At 37.7% G+C, this 26,788-nt stretch overlaps 1 protein-coding gene across 2 annotated transcripts in view; it reads left to right on the forward strand.

Annotated features, from left to right (window-relative positions):
* dgo (ankyrin repeat domain containing protein 6 diego) overlaps positions 1-26,788 on the forward strand; it is a 405,239-nt gene that overhangs the window by 262,958 nt on the left and 115,493 nt on the right. For both annotated transcript variants that reach the window (XM_090383458.1, XM_090383467.1), the window contains exon 4: positions 6,151-6,252. In XM_090383458.1, the coding sequence (XP_090239584.1) occupies positions 6,151-6,252 (102 nt within the window). The remainder of the gene's footprint in view (positions 1-6,150; positions 6,253-26,788) is intronic.

Below are 26,788 nucleotides of genomic sequence, written 5' to 3' on the forward strand. Positions count from 1 at the left end.
TGTAACATAGTGGGGTGTACACATTTAGCAAGCAGTTGATGATAGTGGAGGCCAGTGATACATTGTTCCTTATGCACCAGGGGTCCAAGTTCCTGCCAGTGAAACATGCCCCACACCATACAACTGCCTCCACCGGACAGCACTTTTGATACCATGCTGGTGGATGAAGAGCCTCATGTTGTTGATGCAAAATCATAAACAATCAGCCATGGTGTGGAGTAAATAATGTGACTCATCTGACCAGCACACCTTCTAACGTCCAACTTGCATGCTCTTTGCACCAGGTGAGTCTTTTGCACCAATGAACCTTGATTAGGAGAGGATGCTGTAGGGGTTGTCTGCTGGTATAGCCCATACGTGCAAGCATGCGATGCATGGTCATGCCAGATATTGTTCCGGGTTGGCCCATGTTGTATTGGGTAGTCAGCTCTTCAACAGTGCTGCGCCAGTTTGCCTGTACGAGTCGTTGGACCCGACACTCACCTCTAACATCAACCTTTTGCTGACCTTTGCAGTTTTTCTGCCAGGTCTTTGTTTGACCATTTTGACGCCAATCCTGGTACAGTTTAACTACGGCGGCTCTTGAACACCCCACCAGTTCAGCCGTTTGGGAAATTGAAGCACCAGCTCATCAAGCACCCTCAATCTGTCCTTTATCAAAGTCCAATAAATCCGTCCTTTTACCCATCACGCTCGGAATTTTACTACCTTCTGAACCACTGACACCTTATCTATGCTACGTAGGTTGACTAACTTCGCACTCTCATACGTCATGTGGTCAATAGGCCACATTCAGTTTTGATAGGGGTTGTCATAATTCAGTGATCACTCAGTGTATAAGAGCCTGTAGTATTCATATAATATTTTTTTTATTTATTTTATTATTATTATTTTTTACAGTTGTGTTATGGATGTCGAACAAAGCTTTAAGTTATTTTTAGACTCATCCTGCTATGTTTGTCAATATTATATAGGTTCGAAGCAGGAAACAACATCATGTGGCATCAGGTTTTGTAGTGAATATGAAGCATATTTTAATATGCCTTACGGATGATCAAGAAAAGTTATAGATGCTTCATTTCTGCTGTGGTAGTTGTAGGAAACATTAGAGGGATGTTTATGTTAGTTGTAAATGTATGCCTTTTGCTATACCTCAAATTTGGAGAGAGCCCACACCATCACGAGGACTGCTACTTTTGTATAGTGAATATATCATAATTTAAAGTCATTGGCTCGAAAAACTCTAGCATATCCCAAAATAACATTCTTTATTGCTCTCCGGTGCCATATAATTAATTAAGATTTGCCAATTTGCAGTCCACTTCCAGAGAATAGGAGTCTTCAGAGCTGGATGATGAACAGGATAATTGAGAGCTTGTTTAAATAAAGTGCCACATTTCCCTAATCGGCAAGAATTGGATGGTTTACTGCGGGAATAGGATCTAGAGAAATTGAATGAAGTAAATATGCAATAATACTATATCAGATTTATTAACAATGTTTTGTTATTATAGCTGATATAATAACAAAAAATATTACATATTTACTTTTACATTTCTGGCCAAACTATTGCTGCTACACGATAATTTACCTATTCGGAATTAGCTTACCCAATTTCATAAAGCACCAAGAAATGCAGAAAGCATAACGTTTTTGAAAATTTGTTATATAATAATAAAGTTTTCTTTACTCCTAGACAACTACATGGTCTGAGGAGTTTACAAGATAGAGAGAATGCAAGAAACAGCACCGTATTTAGCAGTCGCAAGGTTGAATCCAGGTCTTTCAAGGCACACTTACTTATCTACCCTTGACCTTGACCACTCGGCTACGGGGGGCCTAGTCATATTTGAATGGTTTATGAGGAGACATTTTAAAATATCGAAGAGAGTAACAAAAAAAGTGAATAGTTACAGAATAAAGACAGCATCAAGGTTCGAAAATGGATAAGAATTTCAAATGCAGACGAATGGCTACTGTAAGTGCAAATTAAAGCCAGACGAGTAACAGATAACGTCACTTGTAGAATTGAAATCCAGAATTAGAATTCTGAACCTGATGTTTGTTGTAGTAGTAATAGAGGCATGTGATGCAAGAAAGCAAACATACGTGCTTATGTATCGTCAGCCGAGAAAAAAAAAAAAAAAAAAATTTCACACAACCATTCCATTTGTCCAGTTCCTCCTTGAATTTATATAAGCCATCAACTTCCACAATGACAGATGGAAGTTTGTTCCAGCAATTAACCACCTGCTGGCTAAAGGTAAATTTCCGCACATCTATTCTACAACTGTCTTTCCTCAATTTGAATTTATGCCCCCTCAGGTTCGTAATCTCAGCAAGGGGAAGAATCCCATCAGAATTCAGTGTTCTCAACTCATTCAAGGCCTTAAACACCTCAGTCAGATCACCTCACAGATGTCTAGTCTCCAGCCGCTGCAATTTGCAGACCTTAAGCCTTTCTTGGTAAGAGGACCCCTTCGTTCCCTTCACCAATCTTGTTGCCTTTCTCTGTACAAGCTGAAGCCAACTCTACATCCTTCCTAAAATGAGGCCTACAGACTTGTACGCAGTACTCAAAGCATGGCCTGACCATTGCCTTATACAAAGGGGTAATTACCTCCTTTTCCCTGCTAGCAAAATTCCTGTATATCATTGACAATATCCCATGACCTGTCTGCATTGCTCAGAAAACTTCATATCTGACTGCACACTCCCAGGTCTTTCATTTTCTGCCACCCTAAGTATAATACCACACAGTTGGAACGTTCCTCTGGGGTTAATTTCACCCATCATCATCATCAGCCATTTTCAATCCACTGCAGGATGAAGGCCTCTCCAGCAACTTTCCAATTCCTTCTGTTTTGAGCACTGGCCATCCATTTACTACCCAAAAACTCATGAATTTCATCTATCTATCTCCGCCTTTGTCTTCCAGGTTTTCTTCTAACTCCTCTTGGGTACCATTTTGTTATTTTCTTAGTCCATCTGTCATCATGTCTTCGAGCTGTGTGTCCTGCCCAAGACCATTTTAGTTCTTTAGTTTTGATAAGAATGTCCTTTACTTGAGTTTGCTGCCTAATCCATGTGTTTCTCTTCTTATCTAACAGTCTGATTCCCAATATAATTCGTTCTATTCTTCGCTGTGTAGTTCTCAGCTTCTCTTCCATTCTTTTGGTGAGTGCCCAAGTTTCACTTCCATAAGTCATGGTGGGGAGTATACACTGGTTCATTATTTTACGTTTCAGACAAACTGGGATATTGCTCTTCAGTATGTGACTATATTTCCTGAATGCTATCCATCCAAAATTTATTCTTCTCTTGACTTCCAGCCATTTATCATTATTACAGCTAATAACTTGTCCCAGATAAGTATATGACTCCACCTTTTCAATTACTGCTCCTTCAATCATTATTTTGCTTTCCGTGGCATACTTGTTCATCATTACTTTTGTTTTAGCCATATTCATCTTTAGTCCAAAATCCTTACTAACTGTGCATAACTGATTAAGATTTTCCTCTAATTCTTTGGGATCGTGGCTTATAACATGAATGCAAAAGAGGCAGAGCTTAAGGTCACTGTTATTCAAAGTGTGTCGATTAATAAAAAAAAAAAAAAATCACAACTCATTGAAGAGAAGACAGAGAGTGGTAATCAATGGACACTGTTCATCGTGGACTAATGTTATTAGTGGAGTCCCTCAGGGTTCCTTGTTGGGTCCATTATTGTTTTCTGTATTTATAAATAATATTGATGATGGTACATCAAGCTTAATGTCCAAGTTTGCAGATGATACAAAGGTTGGCAGGGTTGTTAAGGACACTACTGACGCTATGCTGCTGCTGCAACAGGATCTGAAAAGGTTGAGCAGATGGGCTGAGAGGTGGCAAATGAAGTTTAACATTGACAAATGTAAAGTACTACGTATGGGAAACAGCAACCCCAGAGCAACGTATCAACTCCGTGGTACTACACTGACAGTGGTAGAAAATGAAAAGGACCTGGGGGTAATTGTGCAGGCAGATATGAAGTTCTCTGAGCAGTTCAGACGGGCGGCAAGAGTAGCTCATGGTGTCTTGTCAATGATATACAGGAATTTTTCTAGCAGGGATAAGGAGGTGATTAGTCCCTTGTATAAGGCAATGGTCAGGCCACACCTTGAGTACTGTATACAGGTCTGGAGGCTTCATTTCAAGAAGGATATAGAGCTGCTGGAACGAGCACAGAGAAGGGCAACAAGATTAGTGAATGGAACAAAGGGTTGCCCTTACGAAGAAAGGCTTAAGTTTTGCAAATTACAGTGTCTGGAGACTAGGCACCGGCGAGGTGATCTGATAGAGGTGTATAAAGCCTTGAATGGTTTGAGCATGCTGAATGCTGATGGGATTCTTCCTCTTGCTCAGAATAATCACCTGAGAGGGCATAAATTCAAATTGAGGAAAGATAGATGTAGGATAGATGTGCGGAAATTTGCCTTTAGCCAGCCGGTAGTTGGTTGGTGGAACAGACTTCCATCCCCTGTTGTGGAAGTTGATAGTCTAAATAAATTTGAGGCTTAGCTGGACAGGTATTTCGAACAAACGGACGGGTGAAGTGGAAGTGGTTTTTTTTTTTTTGGCTGATGCTGCATAAGCTTGCTTTCTTGCATCATATGCCTCTACTAATGCTAATGCTAATTGCTTGCTCCCCCACCAGTGTGAAAGCACCCTGAAATATTTATTGCTCGTCTGTCAATGTGCAGGCAACCCAAATCCTATGAAGTACCTGTCAAATTGTTATCAAACAAAAGGGTCTGATGGGGAAAAAAAAAAAGACCAAGAACGTCCATTTAAAATTATCTAGTTGATTTGCGTCCCACCAACTCCAATATTTTGCTATTCTTAATACAGTATTAATTTCTTGTTTTGCTCTAACAAATTTGTGTCTAGGATTGTTCAATGATTAATGTATTTAGGGATAGTGTATTGGAAAGCATGTGGAGCAGAGATAACCTCTAATGGGTTTAGGATTCTTTCCTCTGGACCTTGTTTCTGCCAGCCTGAAATTCATAAATTTATTTCTTAGATAAGTTTGTATATTTTATTCCTCCAGTTTTAATGAAATTTGGATAGGCTCAAGTTTTTTTTTTTTTTTTAACCGTATTTAAGATTAAAATTCAGTTGTGTGCAAAAAGCAGAGACCGAAATGAATATATAATAAATTTCCATTTATTGCTATTATGCTTAAAAACATATCCTTTAAGAATTCTATCTCTAAAATTCTTGCAGAATTCACAACTTATTGCCTGTCAGTGAAGGTAATAAGTTGTGAAATACTTATCGCTCACTCACCAATCTGCAGGTACCCTAAATACTATCAAAGAATCTTTCAAATTATCTGATACTACGCATCTGAATTAGGTTTATACGTGTTTATAAAATGTATGTTTATACATTTTATTCCTGTTCGAAAATGATCCTAAGATCATTTTCGAACAGGAATGGAATTAACATCAGGTATTCTAATGCATGTCTAATGGACTATGCAGTTATTGTCTTTGCCAAAGATTGAAGTTCACACTATTAGGTACATTTTATAACATTTTAGTAGTACAATTAAGATGATTATTCTGTTTTTCAAATGACAAAAATAAATTTACTTGGAATTCATTATTATTCATTCATTAGTATGTTAATGAATTGATAGACACTGCACTATTATATCACATGGTAGGTTAAGTAATTTACTATCGAAATAATATAATTTGAAGGAATTGAACCACCTCAAATTGCCAATACGGTACTTAAATTATTTATGGCTATATTTTGGGAACTCACTGTTTCCCCGTCTTCAGGCCTGTTGGCGTGAAGATAGGAAACAGTGAGTTCCCAAAATGTAGCCATAAATAATTCAAGTATTTGGCAATTGAGGTTGGTTAAATTCCTTTAAATTGTATCATTTCGATAATAAACTACTGAATCTACCAAGTGATATAATAGTGTAGTGTCTATTGATTCATTAACATAAAAAATAAGTTTGCTATTCCATGAAATATTACGAGAAAAATTTTATATTCATATCTGTGTTTCTCCTGGCTGTGATATTCTATATTTTATATAAGTATGTAATCTACATTATATATATATATATATTTATTTAATTCCTTTCAGGCAGGTTACACTCCTCTTCACCAAGCAGCAACAGAAGGTCATGTGGAAGTGGTACGTCATTTACTGAAGAATAGTTGCCATGTAGATGCACAAGATGAACTTGTAAGTGCAATTATATTGCAATAATTTTAGTGCATAAGTTATGCAATAGAGCAGTGTTTTCCCAACATATGGTTTGCAGGACTTGACAATGAAATAGAGATATTTTTATGTTAGGTAGCAATCCAATTAACAGTTGATGGGAGATAAAGATATGTTCGCAACTACATGTGAAATATGAATATCTCATTGTATTTAAAAAAGTTATTAATATAATTACATGCATAGTTTAATATTTTTTATGGACCCCGTATCTTCTGTCCCAAATATAAAAATGGTTCATATCTAGAGGGAAAAGAAAAAAAAAATTTTGGGAAACACTGCAGTAGAGTATTTTCTTTCTGACATTTTTAGACATGAAGTTGGAAACAAAAGCCATTCTATGTATTAAGTCTTGAATTATCTTAAACTGCTTAATTGCAGCCATTCACTGAAATCAAAATTTATTATTTTTGTTGCAATATCTGTTATGTAATATTGCAACAAAAATAGAAAAGTTTTCCTAATTTAAAATGCATAACTGCTGCTGTTTTAGCTATGCTTGGGGAAAAATTAAGGTAAAAACTGCAAAAAAATCGGTATAATTTTCTTAATTTTTGAGATATATAAATAAAACTCAATGCAGAGTTCTCTTATCATTACTGAATAGTGTACAAAAAATGTGAAAATTTGAAATAACAGTTTTTATGATTATATCATAAATGGAAAAATTAGATGTTCCAATATAAATGACAATTTAGACATAAAATCTTCATATTGTCTTTTGGGAGATATGCAGTTTTCTTCAACTGTCCTATCTTCAAAGCTAACTCTTTGACTCTCTACCAAATAATAAGGCAAAGAAATCCTATTCCTCACAAGATTTAATTTGAATTCATGAAAAAACTTCAAAAGTGGTTGATCCTTGAAATTCACCTTTGTAAGATTTCCCATATATGAGTTATGGGGGTTTAGGTACAGCCAGATGAAATATCCCATGTATTGGATGTTTATGGTTTTCAAGTGCTTTGATAACAACGTAATGTGGGAGGAGTGTTTTTCCTTTACCTTTTTTTTCCACCCTTGTAAATTTAGTATTGTTGACAGTGGCAATTTTGTCTTTATATTAATATGACAGCTACCCTCAAGCACCAAGACCCACAAGCTATTGACTGCACTAAAAAAAAAAAACAAACATAATTTCCAGGAGCTGGTAAAAACTCTTTAAAGGTGTGTACAGAACAGTGTTCATTAACACCAAATTCAATTCAATTATTCATTTCCTCCATTTAATTTGTTATAATATCACCTTTACTGTCATTTCATTATATTTTCTCTTACTCAACACCCCTTATCAATTCTTCTTACAACCAATAATCTAACATGATCTTAATCAATTCACAATTCTCTTTGCAATTCTAATTAAACATAGCTTACTATTCTCAAGAACACTATTGCCATTACAAAATGTTGCTCCTACATAAAATTCAGCTCATTAATTGTGTAACAAAATTTTGCCAATTTGAAATGCTCTATAATCACACCCTTTTTACAATTAGAACTGCCTTCTACAAAACAGCTCTGTTCATATACCTCATGTACACTTGACACATGAACGGTCAAAGGTTTTAGAGCTCGTGAGAATGGATAAGTTTATTTACATGGAAATCATGCCCCAAACTAGAACAGCAAAGCAACAGGCACAAAGTAGTGGGAGTGCTGTGGCTCAGGAAAGAACCGAAGGGGGCAATTCTCCTACGAATCATGGCCTAAAAAAATGCCCCAATGCAGCATTTTGATGGGCATTTATGAGAGTTTGAGGAGTAGGGTAAATGCCCTTGAAGGAATTGAAATGCGGGTCCCATCAAGCTCTCAGCTGCCCAGCTCAATGCGAGCTCAGACTTGTGCATCAGGCAACACAGCCGCAATCTCCAAGCCAGAATGCACTGGTACCATAGGAGGTGGTTATTGTTGGCTATTGAAAGTGAATACACGGGCATGAGCATGTATACTTGCATGTACATTAATGCCAGGAGCATTGTAAATAAACCTGATATACTGATTTTGAACTACTGATTAAATCATCAATTCAAAGTCAGGGAAGTGGGAAATATATTTTGCAAGAAGGAATAGTTGGAATAGGATGAGAGTGTGTATGTGTTCCAGAGGCAAAACTAGATGATATAGAGCAGATATCATCTTCTAAGAGCACAAAACATGATATTGTTGTACACATTGGCACTAATGATATTAAGAGTAGGGATCTGCAGATTAAACAAGTATAGAGCAATGTTGGGAAAAAGTAGAGAGTTAGGATTGAATTTGAAAGTGTCTGCAGTTCTGCCCAGACATGATAGGAGGAAATACATGTTGAGAGCCTTGCCAATCGGTTCAGCCCTGGAGAGAATGTGCAAGGCTCATGGGGTAGAATTTTTGCAGCATGGTCTGTGCTTGTTAAGGAGAGACTGTTTTTACAGGGATGGGATACACTTAAATAAAAGGGGGCTGCAAGAATATTTGCTGATGCTTTTGGGGCAGTGATAGGTGGGGGGATACACATATTAATAGATTAACAGAGTCACAGGTAGAGATGAAGGCGATTCTTGCACTGTTTCTATTGGAAAATGCTGCAGCCTGGAAAGAAAGGTGTCAGGGATTTCAGGCACTGCTGTGGGTATCATGGAACAAATGAATATGTGGGCTGTGTAAGGGTAACTAAGAGTAAGATGATGTACATCTATACTTGTATGTACACTAATGCCAGGAGCATTGTAAATAAACTTGATGAATTTGAAGTACTGATTAAGTCATTAAATGCAGACATTGTACGGATAGCAGAGACATGGTGTCACTCAGACATAAGTGATGCTGATTTTATTTACGAGGAATACAATTTATGCAGGAAGGAGAGAGAGGGAACAGGAGGGATGGAGGGATTATTATTATTATTATTATTATTATAAGCCGTATGATGCAAGGAGGCCTGAAGCTTATGCTGCACCAGCCAAAACATTTCTCCAGTTACCCTGAGAGAGAGAGAGAGAGAGAGAGAGAGAGAGAGAGAGAGAGAGAGAGAGAGAGAGAGAGAGAGAGAGAGAGAGAGAGAGAGGAATCACCAAGAAAGAGAAAGATGATGATATCCAGCTTATACTCTTAGTTAAGAAGTATATTAAATGTAAGGCAGTGTATCCAGTTGTTGACTAGTGCAATGCTTAGTCAGTTTTGTGTGACATAAGCACTGGGAAAGCAAAAATGAGCATAGGGTGTGTTATAGGCTGAATGATGAGTACAATGAACAGCTGTACAGAGAAATAGTGGGGGCCAGTAAATCAGAATGGTTTATAATGTGGGATTTAACTTTCCAGGTGTTGACCGGAATTGGTAGTTTGGTTATTCACACACTAGAAAGACTTTTGTAGATTTCTTGGATGACTGTTTTCTACAGCAGTATGTTAGAGAGTCAAAAGAGGTAACAATACTCTTGATCTGGTTATCAGCAGTGATTCTACAAGCATTAACAATCTGCAGGTGGCAGCAATCACAGTGCGTTAATGTGGAATTTTATTAAAGACATAACTACTGTCAACGGTAAAGGGAAAGGCTTTTGTTTTCATAAGGGTGACTACAGTGGTCTCAGTCAGTGTTTAAATTCTATGCAGCGGGACCAACTGATGATGTTACAAACAGCAAATTCTAAATGGGAAGCATTCAGAGAAATAATAAAGCTAGTAGGCTTTTCATACCCAAGAAGAAATACTGTTCAAGGCCTAAATGGATGTCAGATGAATTATTGAGACACAAGGCAGAGCAGAAATGTGAATGGGATGCATATAAATCAGGTGATTCAGAAGCCTATGGTAGATATAAATTAGTCTGCAATCAAGTTAAAAGGAGGTTAAGGCCAGCTAAAGCAGTTTATGAGAAGCCTCTAGCAAAGAAAAGCAACAAAGGCTCCTATGCTTATATTAACAGTAGAAGGAAAGGATTGAATCATTTTGGGCCACTTGATGTCAGTGGGTTAACTGTTTATGATCCTGCTCAGGCTCCCAACAAATTGAATAGGTATTTTGCACCTACATTCACACATGAGGAATTCTTTAGGGAGGGATGCCAGAAGTGTATCAAACTCCAATGTTAAGCTAAATGACTTTGTGATAACTGAAAGGAAAGTGAAAGAGGAATTGTTGAAGCTGAACATAAAAAAGGCATCTGGGGTAGATGGGATCTACCCAATCTAAGAAAGGCAGCAAAGGAGGTAAGCATAATTATGAGAACACCCTTGGATTCAGTGGAGGTTTCTATGGATTGGAGATTATTATTATTATTAGCTATAACACCGGCGCTAGGCTGGATGTTGCCCACCTGCAAAGCTGAAATGGGTGCCCCTGCATTGCAAGGCAGGTGCCCCCAAACATACTAAACTTCATACTAACACTTCGAAACGGCACACATCTTGTAGTGGTGCCCGCCTGCAATGTAGGCCTGCTTCCGCCGGCCCTGATTAGCTATATGGTGCAAGGAAACTTGAGGCTTATGCTGCACCAGTCAAAAAAAATTTGAGAGAGAGAAAAGAATGATGATATCCAGCCTAGGACCCTGGGTATGCCAAGCCCATACTCACCAGATGTGAGCCCCTGGGGGCAATGTGTGAATGTATCCCCACTGCATAAAAGGGGATCAAAAGGTAACATGAGTAATTAAATACCTGTTAGCTTAACATCTGTTCCTGGGAAAACAGTGGAGTCGCTGGTTAAAGAAGGAATGCATAACCATCTGAACAAAAAGTGGAATATTACTGCAGTCACAGCAAGATTTTTAGAGGCAGTCTTGTCTAACCAATCAAAGAGGTTACTATGATGCAGTAACCAAGGAACTGGATGCAAAAAATAATTTTGATATCATATACTTAGATTTCAGGAAGGCTTTTGATACTTGCACATAAAAGACTGCTGTATAAACTGGAGCAGTGTGAAATTAAGGGCAAGTTACTGCTATTGTTAAGTGGAAGAAGACAGAGAGTGGTTATCAATGGGCACTGCCCTTCATTGACTAATGTTATCAGTTGAATCCCCAAAATCCAGTGCTGGCCCATTATTGTTTTCAGTATTTATTGATGAAGGTATATCAGGCTTAATGTTTAAAGTTTGCTGAGATGATACAAAGTTTGGCAGGGTGGTTAACGACAGTAATCAGGGTGAGCTACTACAACAAGATCTAGGAAAATTGGGTCAATGAGCAGAGAAGTGGCAGTTGAAGTTTAACATTCACAAATGCAAGGTACTGCAGATCTGGGTAGCAGTAACCCCAGATTAATTTATCAATTGTATGGTACTACACTCAAGTTAGTGAAAAATGAAAAATACCTGGCGCTAATTGTGCAGTGAGATATGAAATTCTCTGAGCAGTGCAGACATGCTGCCAGAACAACTAATGGGGTTTTGTCAATGATATAGAGAAACTTTGCTAGCATGGCTAAGGAGGTGATTATGCCTTAGTACAAGGCCATGGTTAGGCTGCATCTTGAGTGCTGTATACAGGTCTGGGAGTCTCACTTTAGGAAGGATGTAGATATGCAGGAATGGGTGCAGAGAAGGGCAACCAGATTGGTGAAGTGAACAAAAGGGTGCTCTTACCTAGAAATTCCAGTTCTGCAAATTGCACTTTCTGGAACCCCCCACCAAAACACTGAATCAGATCACCCCACAGGTGCCAGCAGGGTGATCTGATTTAGTGTTTAAAGCCTTGAATGGATTGAGTATGCTGAATGTGAATAATATTCTTCTTGATGACATGTGAAGGGGCATAAATTTAAGTCAAGGAAAGGTGGTTGCAGGATACATATGCAGAATTGGTCCTTGAGGCTGTCACAGACATTATCTCAAGTATGCCAAGCTATGCTTGCTATCTGGGAGTACAAAATGCTGATTGAACTGATATATGGTTTATACTCAAGTCAAGTGGAACTAATTTTAGCAAAGTCCGGTCGGTCTGTGACAGCCACATTCTCTGCTTGCACCTTCATGATGGTGGGACTGTTAGTAACCCTAGGTATAATCACCATTTGCAAGTCCTGCCCTAAGTGACCACCCAGGTGCGAACCAACGTAAGCAGGGGTTGAGTCAAGGTGTGGCGCCCTTACCACATGGAGGAATGTCATCCCTCTGTGTTACCAGGCAATTCCAGGTGGTAGATAACTCTCAACTGGTGCAATACCTCCAATTTGCTTATTGGAGACTTGAAGTTGTGGAACCCATGTTTAGTCTCTAGAGCAAAGCTGCGGCAACCCACCATCTCTTTCACTATGCAGTTTGATTGATATTTTTTGAGGTTAAGGTGGACATCATGGCGAGATCCAATCTTCCTTACTTTTCGAGGGTACGGCTCTGAAATGGTGTTCGTGAGCCGGCCACTAGATAGTCCGCTGGATCAAACCAATTGGTAGTATATAATTTCATTGCTAGATAGTGAGTGATTGGAGGGAGGGTGATTAATCTGTATGTGTGTGTGTGGAGGGGGCATTGTCGAGGCCATGTTATGTCAAGGAGCTGGGTATATTCTTACCATGTGTACACCATATCCAAAAAATTTACTATTTCATACTGCATGTCCTTGCCACCTTTTCTTCCTTCTGAATACACCACGAATTGTCAGACTAATAGAGTTGAGAACTTATCTGTGAAAAGTTCTCAACCTCCCAAACATTTCCTCGTTCATTTCACAAATAAAGTAGGGTCCCGATTAACCAAAACTCATTTAACCAAGATTCTGCATTATCTGAGGTGAATTTTCGAAAAGTTGTATATACTTTGTCTTGAAAGACAAGCATACCTAGTTCAGTACAGAGCGGTAACTCACATCAGTTGACTATTGAGCCATGCTGATCTTTTACGTTTGTTGATTTCATGATGTACATTTTACTCTTTAATTTTAAAGATTAAAGTGAAGATAATGATGAAGAGTGCACAGAAACGACAAAAAAAATGACATGCGGAAGGTCTAAATGCTGTTGAGTCAGCTTTACATTATATTGTACAGAAGAAAGATACCATGCCTGCCTATGTTTTGTTACTTAGGCATCTACAAAATATAGTAGCTAAAAAGCAAGGAGCTTCTAAGAAACAGAAAACCCATTAAGGAATTTTTTATATGATATTAAGGTGTAGTGCTAATGACTGTAAATGTACATTTTTCTTGTCTATAACTTGTAATATTTATGCATATACTATTTTTTGTAAATAAGTGTCAAGGAACACTTATTTAACCTGAAAACATAATGTACATCATAATGTTAATGTATTCAAATCCAGTTTATTTAATAATAATTTGTCAGACCTTCTGTGTTATTAAAGGCCCCCTCGGTCAACGCTGACTTGGATAATCAGGACTCTACTGTATACGTGGTCTCATTTATAATTTCAATGATGTCCATTTCTGCTTGCACTCTGCCAAAGCTCATGTACTTTTTCTGACAGAATCCCAGATACCAGTTAATTCAACCACTGCTCATACTAGCTGTACAATTCCTTTTGCTTCAAAGGTGGTATTTGTGCTTATTCTGATATTCCCTGTCGGAGACTTAATAATTTGGAAGCTCCTCTTTTCGATTTTCTCTGGCTTAAAATCTCTCTCTACCACATTCTGTTAAATTCATCTGTAGCCTCTATCGTTCTTTCAACTCCAGTAATCACTTGGAACCCTCTGACTTCCTCCTGTTTAACTTTCCTAACAGAAAGGTAATTTTCCTTGGTGATTTTAATGTTCACAACTCCAGCTGGCTTCCATTTTCTAGCCACAGGGATCCACTGGTCGAGATGCTGAGGCTTTTGCAATTACTAATGACCTCGCACAGATTGTTCATTTACGTACCAGAAGACCACAATCCTAGCCACCCAGGCAACATGCTTGATCTTTTTCCTCACAAACAACCCTTCTAAGTAGATGGTTGAGATGAATGATCCTCTAGGCACTTCAGATTACAACTTGGTGATAGTGTCTTCTCCAGTGGAGCCTTTCTCTCATGGCCATTCTCAACCTCGTGTTGTTCGGCATTACAAGAATGCACAATGGGATGATCTGCGAGATTTCTGTTCCTATCTTCCTTGATCAGATTACTGTTTCAAATCTTCTGATGTCAACATTTGCTCAAATCATGTCAGTGAAATTATTCTTGTAGGGATGGAATCCTTTATCCACACTTGTCCTTTATCTAAACTTTAGTTTTCCAATAAATGTGCTAAGGTTGTTCAAGAGAAGAATACTACATATTGTAATTTGGCTTGTTTCTAAATCTCCAGTTCCATTTTCTGCCTACACCAATACTGGTAACAATTGTAAAGCAGTTATTAATCAGTACAAATTAGATTTCTAGCAGGCTAAGAGTAGAAAACTTGATTCTTGTTCAAATGGTAGTCAAGCATTCTTGTCTCTTGCCAAAGCTATTTAGCTGCACCTTTTGCCCATCTCTGTTCCCACCTCTCTCAAAATCAGATGATTCTATTGCCACTTCAGCCAAAAATAAAGCTGATCTGCTGGCATCCTATTTTTCTTCCAGCTGGTGTATTGATGATCTTGGTAAACCACTCCCTACCATTCCCAGTACACTCCATTCAATGCTTCCTGTGGTCTTCCATGAAAAGGATGTCAGAAGGATTTTGATCAATGTTGATGCTAAGAAAGCTCCAGGTCCTGATGATATTTCTCCACTTTTTCTCAAAACTTATGCTCTTGAACATACTCCTGTTCTGTGTTGCCTTTTTCCACTTCCTTATTCCAAAGAAAATGTTTTTCCTTCTGCTTGGAAATTTGTCTTATCCAGCCAGCTCCTAAAAAAGGTGACAAATCCTTCCCATTCAATTATTGTTGCATTGCAATTATTTCTACTCTTTCTAAAGTAATGAAGAAATCAATTATCTGCCAACTCTTAAACTATCCAGAAACCTTCCACCTGATCAACGATTGCCAGTATGGATTCCTTCAGTGTTAATCCACTAATGATATTCTGGCTTATGTTACAGACCTATGAGAAAATTCAATGGCTTTTGATTATGTTTGGCATAAAGGTCTTCTAAATAAGCTTCTATCTTACAAAAAAAACAGTTGGTTTGCCAACTGTTTTTTTAGAAATCCTATCCATAGTTTTGCTGATAATAGCATATTGCATTCCACCTTTCAGTTACAATTCCTTAAATGCTGATCTCCAGGTAATTCTTCAGTGGGGCAAAGATTCTTCTAAAACTCAGTCCAGTCTTATATCTCACAAAAAGGATTCTTCTGCTCCTTGCTTATCTTTAATGACACTCCAATTTCTATGCAAGATCATATATCTCTGTTGGTTATTACCATGACTTCTAATCTCTCTTGGCATAAGCACATTATGAATATTGCTTCTTCTGTATATAAAAAAAATGTAGATGTATGTATGCTGCAGAGCACACAGAGCCTGCCTAACCTCCTTTGTGACTTGATTACAGACTAGCTTATATCTGCCATAGGCTTCTGTGTCACCTGATAATTTATATTTGTCCCATGCATTTTTCTTCTCTGCCACAAGCCTCATTAATTCATCCAACATCCATTTAGGCCTGAACCTTGAACAGTATTTCTTAGTTTGTATGAAAAGCCTAGTAGCCTCTAAGATTAAGTCCCTGAAGGCTTACCATTTAGAATTCGCTGTTGGTAATATCATCAGTTGATCCCACTGTATAGAATTTAAAAACTGTCTGAGACCACTGTAGTCACCTTTACGAAAACAAAAACCTTTCCTTTACCCTTGATGGTAGTTATATCTTTAAGTAAATCCCATATCAGTACACTGTGATCAGTGTCAACTAGGGTTCATTTATCTGCAAATTCTTAATGCATGAATAATCACTGATAATCAGATGAATAATCACTGATAATCAGATCAAGAGTATTACTCTCTGTGGTTGCCCCTCAAACATGTTTTTGTAGAAAACAATTCTCCAATGAATCCACAAAAGTCTTGCTAGTGTGCGAGTTACTAACCCACAAGTTCCACTCAATATCTGGAAAGTTAAAATCCTCCATTACAAGACATTCTGATTTACTCGCCCACTCTGTTTCTCTTCACAACTGTTTATTGTACTCATCAGAGTCGATAGACATATAATATACTCCTACTCATTTTCCCTTTCCAGTGTTTATGTCACACCAAACAGACTCAACATTGCACTGTCCACCCGTGTCAACTGGATTCACTTCCTAAGATTTTATGTATTTCTTAACAGCATAACCCCTCCTCTCTTCCTACCCTGTCTTTCCTTTTTGTACACATTGTACTCCCCAAATTCCAATTCTGCACTGCTTATATCTGTGTGACACAATGTCTGTGATATCCCAACAATATCTGCCTTTGATGTCTTGATCAGCACTTCAAATTCATCAATTTTATTTACTATACTTCTGGCATTAGTGTACATGCAAGTATACATGCACTTGTTCTTACTCTTAGTTACCCTAACACAGTCCATGTATTTACTTGTTCTATGATGGCTTCCAGCAGCTCTTGAAGTCCCCAGTCTGTGAATTCCCCCAATCTAGCAGTTTTCCGATTCATGTAATGCTGCCTTCATAGCATCAGCAAATATTCTTGCACACTTTCTATTTAAGTGTATCCCATCCCTGTAGAAGCAGCCGCTCCTGTTTGCAAACGCAGACAATGCTGAAAAAAATTCTACCCAATGAGCCTTGCACAATTTCTCCAGGGCTAAATTGATTGACAAGGCTCTCATCATATACTCCCTCCTATCATGTCTGGGCAGAATTGCAGACACTTTCAATTTTAACTCTAACTTGCAACTTTTTTCGCATTGACCTATACTTGTTAAGTAAATCTGCAGATCTCTTACTCTTAAGGTCTTTAGTGCTCAGAGCAAGATGGAGCAGCATTTCTGGTTGAAGGCATTGCTAAATCCAAAGCTTGATTTTCTGTTTGTGTTTTATGCAATCTCGATACTCTTTTTCGTTCTGGTGCAGTTATTGCTACTTTTGTTATTTTCTTAGGTCTGTTAGGTGTTATTGCTTTCATTTTCGCTTGATACTCCCAAGAAAGTTCTGCCCTTGACTTCGACATTGTTGAACATAATTTTATTTTCCAAAATTATTTGTTTTATTGTTTTTCTAATGCAGTTCAATGAAATTGAAATGAATGGCCTTTTAATTTTGAAAATTGATTCGCTAGAACTCAAGATATCATACTGGTCATGAAAATATGCGTCACATGCTCTAATCACACTACCGCTGTGTCAATTGTTCGGTACAGACTAGTGGTGGGAGCATGGGAAGCACCTCTGGTGGAGGCTGCAGATGAGATGACATAATCACTTCTGTGACGTATGTTTTCATGACCAATCAGATTTGCTCAGTTGAAATTTTTATAGGTGTCTGCAAGGATATTTCATATCAAAAACTGGGTTTTCTCTTTTGCTCTTGCCATTACTTTTCTTTGAAACAGCTGTTCACAATGTATAAATTGAAAATCCACCCTACCATGGAATATTGTTTCCACATCTGGGGCAGTGCTGCAAAAACCTCTCTCAGGCTTCTAGATTCCATTCAAAAGAGGGCAGTTATATTATTTAATGATCCATGTCTAACAAAGTCTCTCCACTCTCTGTCTCATAGATGTACTGTTTCTGCTGCATGTCTTTTCTACAGATACTTCCATGGGCACTGTTCTTCTAAATTTGCTTCTATAATTCCCACTCTCTTTTTCAAAGAAGTCCGAACACGTTCCACTACCAGTCAACATCCTTTTACTGTCCAACTTCAAACTCACAGAACCAACTTTTCTTCTTCCTCCTTTATTTATTCAACTTCTGTTTTCTGGAACATCATTCCTTCCTACACATTTCCTAAAAATTACAATCTATAAAAGTTCAAGTCTAATGTCAACAACTATCTTCTTTCATATTTTCAACCTTCAATCCATGTATGCTACTAACTACTATAGGTTATAATAATTCTCTCATGTTTGGGGTTTTCATAAAAAAAAAAAATTTGCCTTCAGCCAGCAGGTGGTTCATTATTATTATTACTAGCCACATAGTGCAAGGAAGCGTGAGGCTTATGCTGCACCAGCCAAAAAAATTTCTGAGTTACCATGATGATGTTATTATTTGGTTTATAGGAGCATTAGCAACTAAGGCCATGTTGCTCCGGGGATATGCAGTGGTCATTCCCTGACCTTTCCGCATCCTCCGTATTTGGTGGTCACGGGCTCAAACCCCAGTCTAATCAAGAAGCGTGTGCTGCGCACTGCTGCAAGAGAGAGAATCACCAAGAAATAAAAGAATGATGATATCCAGCTCAGGACCCTGGGTGTGCCAAGCCCATACTCACCACATGTGAGTTCCTGGGGTGATTGTTGGAACAGGCTTCCATCTTTGGTGGAAGTGGATGGTTTGAATAAATTCAAGGAGGGACTGGATAAGTTCTGGAGGTATAGATGGGAGACATGTACATTTTTGGCTGATGCTGCATAAGCCTGCTTTTTTTTGAATAATTTGCTACTACTAATTAACTTTTTTCTTTTAATTTCTGGTGTAACTACATTATCTCTTATCTATTAACAATATCACTGTACACAATATCTAGATTTATTCTTTTATCTTAATTTTCTTCAATAAAATATAAATGCTCAAGGCATAATAGATTGAGTTTAAAATGCACTATAAAATATCAGTGTGAATACATCATAGTGAACTCATAATGAAAAACTACATTAGTAGTGTAAATGCATCGATTTAATTTTATCTCATATTGTGACTACCTTCACAATGAGTTACCATTTATTGCACTACCTCGAATAAGTAACTCTTCACTAATAGAGAAGACTATTGTTACTTATTCTCAGTGAGCACCATTTCAAGGCTTACTGGCCTATCCTCAATGTGTGTGTGGCAAGTATCCTGGCATTGCAATCATGCCAACATGGTTGTGAATTTATTTGCACAATATGAGAGATGCCAAAAGTGTGCAAGATAATTCTTAAATAAAATATAAGGCATAACAGATTATGAGTTTAAAATACACTATAAAATATCGGTGTAAATATACCCTAGTGAACTCATAATAAAAAAGTACACAAGTAGTGTAAAGGCATCTCATATTGAGATGCCTTTACGCTAAAATATGAGATACATTTATTTGTATCTCATATTGTGACTACCTTCATACCGAGTTACCATGTATTGCACTACCTCGAATAAGTAACTCTTCGGTAATAGATAAGATTATTGTTACTTATTCTAAGTGGGCACCACCACCCAGTATGAGATACAATTAAATCGATGCCTTGACATTACTTATGTAGTTGTTTTTCATTATCAGTTTGCTATGGTGTATTTACACTAATATTTTGTAGTGTGTTTTAAACTCATAATCTATTATGCCTTGAGCATTATATTTTATTTAAGTATTATCTTGCACACCTTTTGGCATCTCATATTGTGGAAATAACTTCAACTAGGTTGGCACGATTGCAACCGAGGATAGGCCAATAAGCCTTGAAACAGTGCCGTCTGGGTGGTAGTGCCCATGAGAACAAGTAACAACAGTCTTCTCTATTAGTGAAGCATTACTTATTTGAGGTAATGCAGTATATGGTAACTCATTGTGAAGGTAGTCACAATATGAGGTACAATTAAGTTGATGCCTTACACTACTTGTGTAGTTTTTCATTATGAGTTAACTATGGTGTATTTACACCAATATTTTATAGTAACTTAATTTTCTTCAAACATATTATTTACCCTCAATTACTTTAATGTTAATCTTACATTCAAATTAAAGTACTGTATTTGAAAGTTCTGAGGACTTTTATTTTGACAATGCGTTTTTATTCTGTGGATCCCTTTCTCTGAAGTGCAGTACAACCTTTCTGTTTAGATGAAGTCCTTCCATTTAGCTTTTCAAGGCTACCCCCAGGTCTCTTTCATTCTCCACTACCCTGAGTGTAACACCACACAGTTGGTACATTTCTCTGGTAGTAGTAACCCCAGATAAATGTACCAACTGTGTGGTGTTGCACTCAGGGTAGTGGAGAATGAAAGAGACCTGGGGGTAATTTTGCAGTCAGGTATGAAGTTTTCTGAGCAGTGCAGGCAGGCAGGCTGCCAGAGCAGGTCATGGGGTCTTGTCAATGATATACAGGAATTTTGCCAGCAGTCATAAGGAGATGATTATCCCCTTGTATAAGCTAATGGTCAGGCCACACCTTGAGCACTGTGTACAGTGCTCAAGGTTTGAAGGCCTAGTTTCAAGAAGGATGTAGATAGAATTGGTAGAATGAGTACAGAGAAGGGCAACAACACTGGTGAGGGGAACAAAGTGGTGCTCTTATTAAGAAAGGCTTAAGTTGCCGTTAGCCAGCAGATAGTTGATTGCTGGAACAAACTTCCTTCTGTCATTGTGGAAGTTGATAGCTTAAATAAATTCAACAAAGAAGTGGATAAACTTTTGGAGTGAATGGATGGGTGAAATGAGATTTTTTTTTTTTTTTTTTTTTTCCTTTTGGCTGATGGTGTATAAGCTTGCTTTCTTGAATCATATGCCTCTACTAATGCTAAAAATGCTAATATCAGAAACAGTTTTCTGATAATTTTGATGGAAATACCATAGCTGTGATAGAGATCAGCTACCATCATCTGTCTGGCCTACTTTCTGGCTTCTGGGCCAATCTTTACAATTGGAATCTGTCTGTAGACTTTCAAATAAAACTTTTCTTATTCATTTAATAATAAGCTTTACTTTTTTGAGTAAAGCTGAGACAGGGCAGGGCAGGTACCATGTCACTCTGCACATCTCAAGTGCAGCTTTGTCTACCAATGCAGAGACCCTGCTATTTTCTACCAATGCAGAGACCACACTCCACTACACTACTGAAAACTCCATCACTAAGAATTTCCATCTAGTATGCCTCCTTCACTCTTTCCCTCTTTTCTATCTCATTTTTCTCTCCCTTTGACCTCTGCACTAAAACCTTATATATTTTCTTCTCAATTACTTATCCTTGCTTTGCTAATTTTAATCTAACCCAATCATAGTGTTATTTTTCTGAACTCCCTTATTCCCATATGACTAACTTTAATTATTCTAATTCTGTTTTGCACACAACAGAGCTTTTTACATAGATTCTGACACCTCACCCAACTACACTTTAAGTGATGGCATCCTTAAATAGCAGTGCGTGCTATATGTTAAAATGCCTGGCTGCTTAACTTTCTCAAGTGCCCTTTTCCTTTCTTTCAGGATTTCAAAGGTCTCCAAAAGTTTTATCTTAATTTACCTCCCCACCTGACCACACTGTTTCTCTAAATCCTTAAATGTATTACTGCCAAATCTATTTTCGCTAATAGAAATATATTTGTAAAACTATATGTCTTACAGTAAGTTTAGGAAATTGGTATTGTGACAAAGAGGAAATTAGATTAACAACACCTGCCAAAAGATCTCGGTTGGGGCATGAGTGGATGGAGGTAGTCAGAGAGCCTCTTTTGATCTAAACCACCACTGATGGTAAGAAAGTAGTATTAGTAATGGCCACATATTGCAAGGAAGCCTATGACTTATGCTACACTGGCCAAAAAAAAAAAAATAATAATAATAAAATAAAATAACAAAAAATAAAATAATAATTATAAAAACAAATTAATAATAATAATTTATTTATTCCTATTTTATGTTACACTTTTTTGGGAGATAACAGCAAAAAGGGAGGGAGAACACATCAGCTAATGGCTTTTTAGGGGATGTTCCCTTAAAAAAAGGTTAATGAATGTACAATTGAAAGATATGCAGTTCTGAAATTGTACAGGTAATGTTCAACAGAAAAGACATAAATAAATTGGAGTTTTTTGTACATTTCTTTACAGAAGACTTCGAAAAGCATCATTACTTATAATATCATTGTGAACATTTTTACAATTAGATGAGGCGCCTCCGTAGCCAGGTGGGAAGGAGCAGCAGTGTGTAGCACACGCTTCTTGATTAGACCGGGGTTCGAGCCCGTCACCACCAAATACGGAGGATGCGGAAAGGTCAGGAAATGACCACCGCATATCCCGGAGCAATATGGCCTTAGTTGCTAATGCTCCTAAAAACCAAATAACTAACTAACTAACTAACAATTAGATGATGAGAAAAGAAAAAATGATCACAGATGTGTGCACAGAAATTTACAAACTATTTGCCAACTGCTTCCTTTAACATTTGTACATTATTTCCATGTTGGTTTGGCGCCTCTGTAGCCAGGTGGGAAGGAGCAGCAGCAGTGCGTAGCACACGCTTCTTGATTAGACTGGGGTTCGAGCCCGTCACCACCAAATACGGAGGATGCGGAAAGGTCAGGGAATGGCCACTGCATTTCCCAGAGCAATATGGCCTTAGTTGCTAATGCTCCTAAAAAACAAACTAAAAACCAACAACAACATCCATGTTGGTGTTTTTAAAATCCAGGAGTTGAGTGAAAAGTAATTTGAATCAGACATCCCTGGTGATGTGTTCAATTAGTAGTTTCTTGAATTGATTTAGTGAAGTGACATTTTTGATTTTTGCAGGAAGTTTGTTCCAGGTTTTAGCACCTCTGTATTTTATACTTTTCTGACCTATGGCTTTTCTGAAAAGTGGAATCTTCAGGTTGGCTTAATTTTTTAGATTGTATGATATTTCTTCTTCATCTATGGTTATGAAAAAGGATCTGAAGAGAGGGGGATACTCTGGTGTCTTCAGTGTATTGTAAACAAAGACGGCCTCGGCTTTCTGTAGCAGTTGGTAGATGCTGAGGAGTCTCACTTCCTTGTATCTTGAACTAACTGATGTATTTCAGGGAAGGCCCAAAATTGAATGAATGCATCGATTGAGAATGGAGTTGATTCTTGCAAGGTTTTCTTGGCTGGTGGTACTCCATTAGATGATTCCATAGGTGAGGTGCAGCTGAATTAAAGAAAGGAATACTAGTCTGAGAAGGGAAGGAGACACCCAGGCAGAGGCCCTGGCAAGTATTCCTGCCAGTGACAAGGTTTTTCTTTTGTAAGGTTATCATCTGTTTTGCCCAACTTAGCCTATCATCTAGCCAGATTCCGCGAAACTTCACCCTTTCAAGTTGTTTTTCTTTGTATATTACATCTAAATCAATATTTAGTAGTTTGTTTTTCGTTCTAAACACCATGTATTTTGATTTTTCTGGATTCAGTATAAGCTGATTCTTTTGAAGCCAACTATGCATCACAGAGAGCAAGGCAGAGATTTTGAGTTGAAGCTGATTAGGGTCTTTATCAGGATGGAAATATCATTGGCATACGCTACTAGATGAGAAGATGGAAGAAGAGAGAGAATTTCATCGATGTAAAGAACAAATAGGATAGGTCCAAGAAGTGAGCCTTGAGGTACTCTCCTGGAGAAATAACAGATGTCGGAGTATGATTGATTTGTTCTTACGACAAACGGATGATCAGTGAGGTAGTCTTCAAGAAGAAGGTTAATTTTCCTCTCAAGCCAAGATTATTGAGTTTGTTAAGTAGAATATTATGGTTTATGCAATTGAAAGCTTTAGAAGAATAATAAGAAGAAAATTTAAAAAATAATAATTAATAAGAGAAAAAGAAATGGACAACTTATGCATTTCCCTCCTCCCTTAAGTAATTATCCAGCTGGCCTTTGAATTTCCCCAAACTGTCAGCCACTACTACCCATGTAGGTAACTTATTCCAGTAATTTATAGCTCGCTGGCTAAAATAAAACTTCCTACAATCCAGTCTAAATAACTCCCCCCCCCTGTAACTTGAAATTATGACCCCTTGTTCTAGAATCATTTATAACTGTGAAAATTTCATACTCATTCATTTTACTTATGCCTCTCAGAGCCTTAAACACCTCAATCAAGTCTCTTCTAAGGTGCCTAGTTTCCAAGCTCTGCAACCCACATATTCGAAGTCTTTCCTCATATGGATGCCCTTTTGCCAATCTTACCAGGTGACTTACCCATCTTTGGACCCTTTCAAGGAGCACAATGTCTTTCTTTAGGTGTGGTCTATATACTTGACCAATATACTTGATATACTTGAAGTTCAAGTTCATATACTTGAACACAGTATTCCAAGTGTGGTCTAACAATAGCCTTTTTTAATGGGATTATGATGTCCTTATCTCTACCAGAAACTGTTTGATAAATCATCAATAGGACACCATGGGTTCTCCTTGCAACCAGTCTGCAATGCTTAGAGAACTTCATATCTGACCGTATCATAATACCCAAGTCCCTTTCCTTCACTATGGCTTTAGTTCAACTCCACCAAGTGTAAAAGTTATTTTGGGGTTACTGTTCCCCAGGTGCAATACCTTACACTTTGCTGGATTAAAGCATAGCTGCCATTTTTCTGACCATCCCTGATGTCCATCTAGGTCACTCTGAAGAAGCTCTGCTTGGCAACAGTCATTAACTATTCTACCAATCTTCTTTCCAAAAGTCTCTTAACGTAAAATTTTTCTCATCGTTTACTGCAGACAATGCCTGAGCATGTGTTGTACGTAAATAGTATTTTTTTTTTTTTTTTTTTTTAATGAAAACCCCAAACACGAAAGGTATCAAAACCTATAGTACTTAGTACCGTGCATGGGTTGAAAGAGAAGTATGGGGGGAGGGGGATGCCGGAAACTTTGCTCTAGAGACTAAACATGGGTTTCACCACTTCAAGCCTCCAATAAGCAAAGTGGTGGTATTTCACTGGTTGATGAAAGTCATTTACCACCTACAAAGAAGTTTTGTCAGGAGTGGGATTTATTACAAATAAGACACATGTGCTGTTTTGAGTCGAATGGGCTTGCAAAAAAAAACCATAAGCTAGATATTCATCCAGATACTGTCGACACTTTTTCTTTCCAGCACTTGACATGATTGATGGTGGGTTTAATAACTACAAAGAATTAAATAGTAAAATATAAACTTTTTATTTAACTCTCATAGCCCAGGTCACCCCAAAAGCACTGTGGATCAAAAATAAACAACTTCCACAAGGAAACAATAGACTGAAACATTTCCTTATCCCATCCATGCCTCATATATTGACCAATGAAACAAAAGAATAAATAAAAAAAAACCACACCAGGGCTGGATTTTGGTGTTCGTAGACCCTAGGCTAACTTTTATTCCAAAATGTGCTGGGGGGGGGGTGTAAAATTTTTCTTCTATTTTAACACGTTTACTGCAAATCACGTCAATTAACGTGACTCAAGTTTCAACTATAATAATTGATAGACCACCTCAATTGACAGAGCGACCATCACTTTGATTCTTCTAGTTTTGAGAACAGTCGCTAGATTGCGTATTGAATTGAAGCTCCTAGAGTCGTTTGTGCATAAGTTTTCTCAGCTCATTTTTCGTTAGTCACAGTGGAAAGAGAAGCATTTTTAAAAATTTTTATTTTTTATTTTTCCCTTCCTTCATAGGCCCTAGGCACTGCCTACTAAATCTGGCCCTGCACCAGCAAGCTGCCAAGGTCGCAGTTGTCGGAAAGGCACAAACGCAGGGATTGCGGAGACATTAACTCTGAAAGCATTTTGGCATTTAATGCCTAAAGCAAAGGTGGTGGAATTAAATCATGTCCACTATTTTCCTTTTATCAAAATTTCTCACTCATTCCTAATATAATATACTTGTATGTTAAAAATCAGTTGTCTCAGGGTAAAAGAAAACCCAATGAGATACATTAAATATTAAGAATCAATGCACAAGGCATAATATGATATGGGGGGTTTAAATTAACTATATAATATCAGTGTAGATACACCATAGTTTATCCATAAATTAAACTACGTACGTAGTGTGAAAGCATTGTTTTTTTTAATTGTATCTCATATTGTGGCTACCTTCGCAACGAAATACCAGGTATTGCACTACCTCGAATAAGTAACGCTTTTCTAGTAGAGAAGATTACTGTTATTCTCAGTGGATACCACCACCCAGACGGTCAGTTTCTAAGCTGTTGGCCTATCATCTGTGGGTGGGCAGGTACTCAGATAATGCAAACATGCCATCACAGTTGCAAAGTGGTTCCACAATATGAGAGATGCGAAATGGTGTACAGAATGATATAATATTTGAAAATTCAATGCGCAAGGCTTAATATGATATAGGTTTAAATTAATTATATAATATCAGTGTGGACACACCACAGTTCACCCACAAACCAAACCACATATGCAGTGCGAAGGCATGGCTTTCTCCAATAGTATCTCATATTGTGGCTACCGATGATAGGCCAACAGCTTTGAAATGGTGACTGTCTGGGTGGTGGTATCCACTGAGAATAAATAACAGTAGTCTTCTGTACTAGAGAAGTGTTACTTATTCAAAGTAGTGCAATACCTGGTATCTCGTTGTGAAGGTAGCCACAGTATGAGATACAATTAAAAAAAACAACGCCTCCACACCACATACACAGCTCAATTCGTGGGCAAACCACAGCGTATCTACACTAATATTATATAATTGAATATTAAGGAATAAGATGTTGTCAGGTAGGGATGAACTTTGGAGGGGTAA

This window comes from Mastigoproctus giganteus, chromosome 1, assembly GCF_048544385.1.
Source record: "Mastigoproctus giganteus isolate SK-2022 chromosome 1, ASM4854438v1, whole genome shotgun sequence".
Lineage (NCBI taxonomy): Eukaryota > Metazoa > Arthropoda > Arachnida > Uropygi > Thelyphonidae > Mastigoproctus > Mastigoproctus giganteus.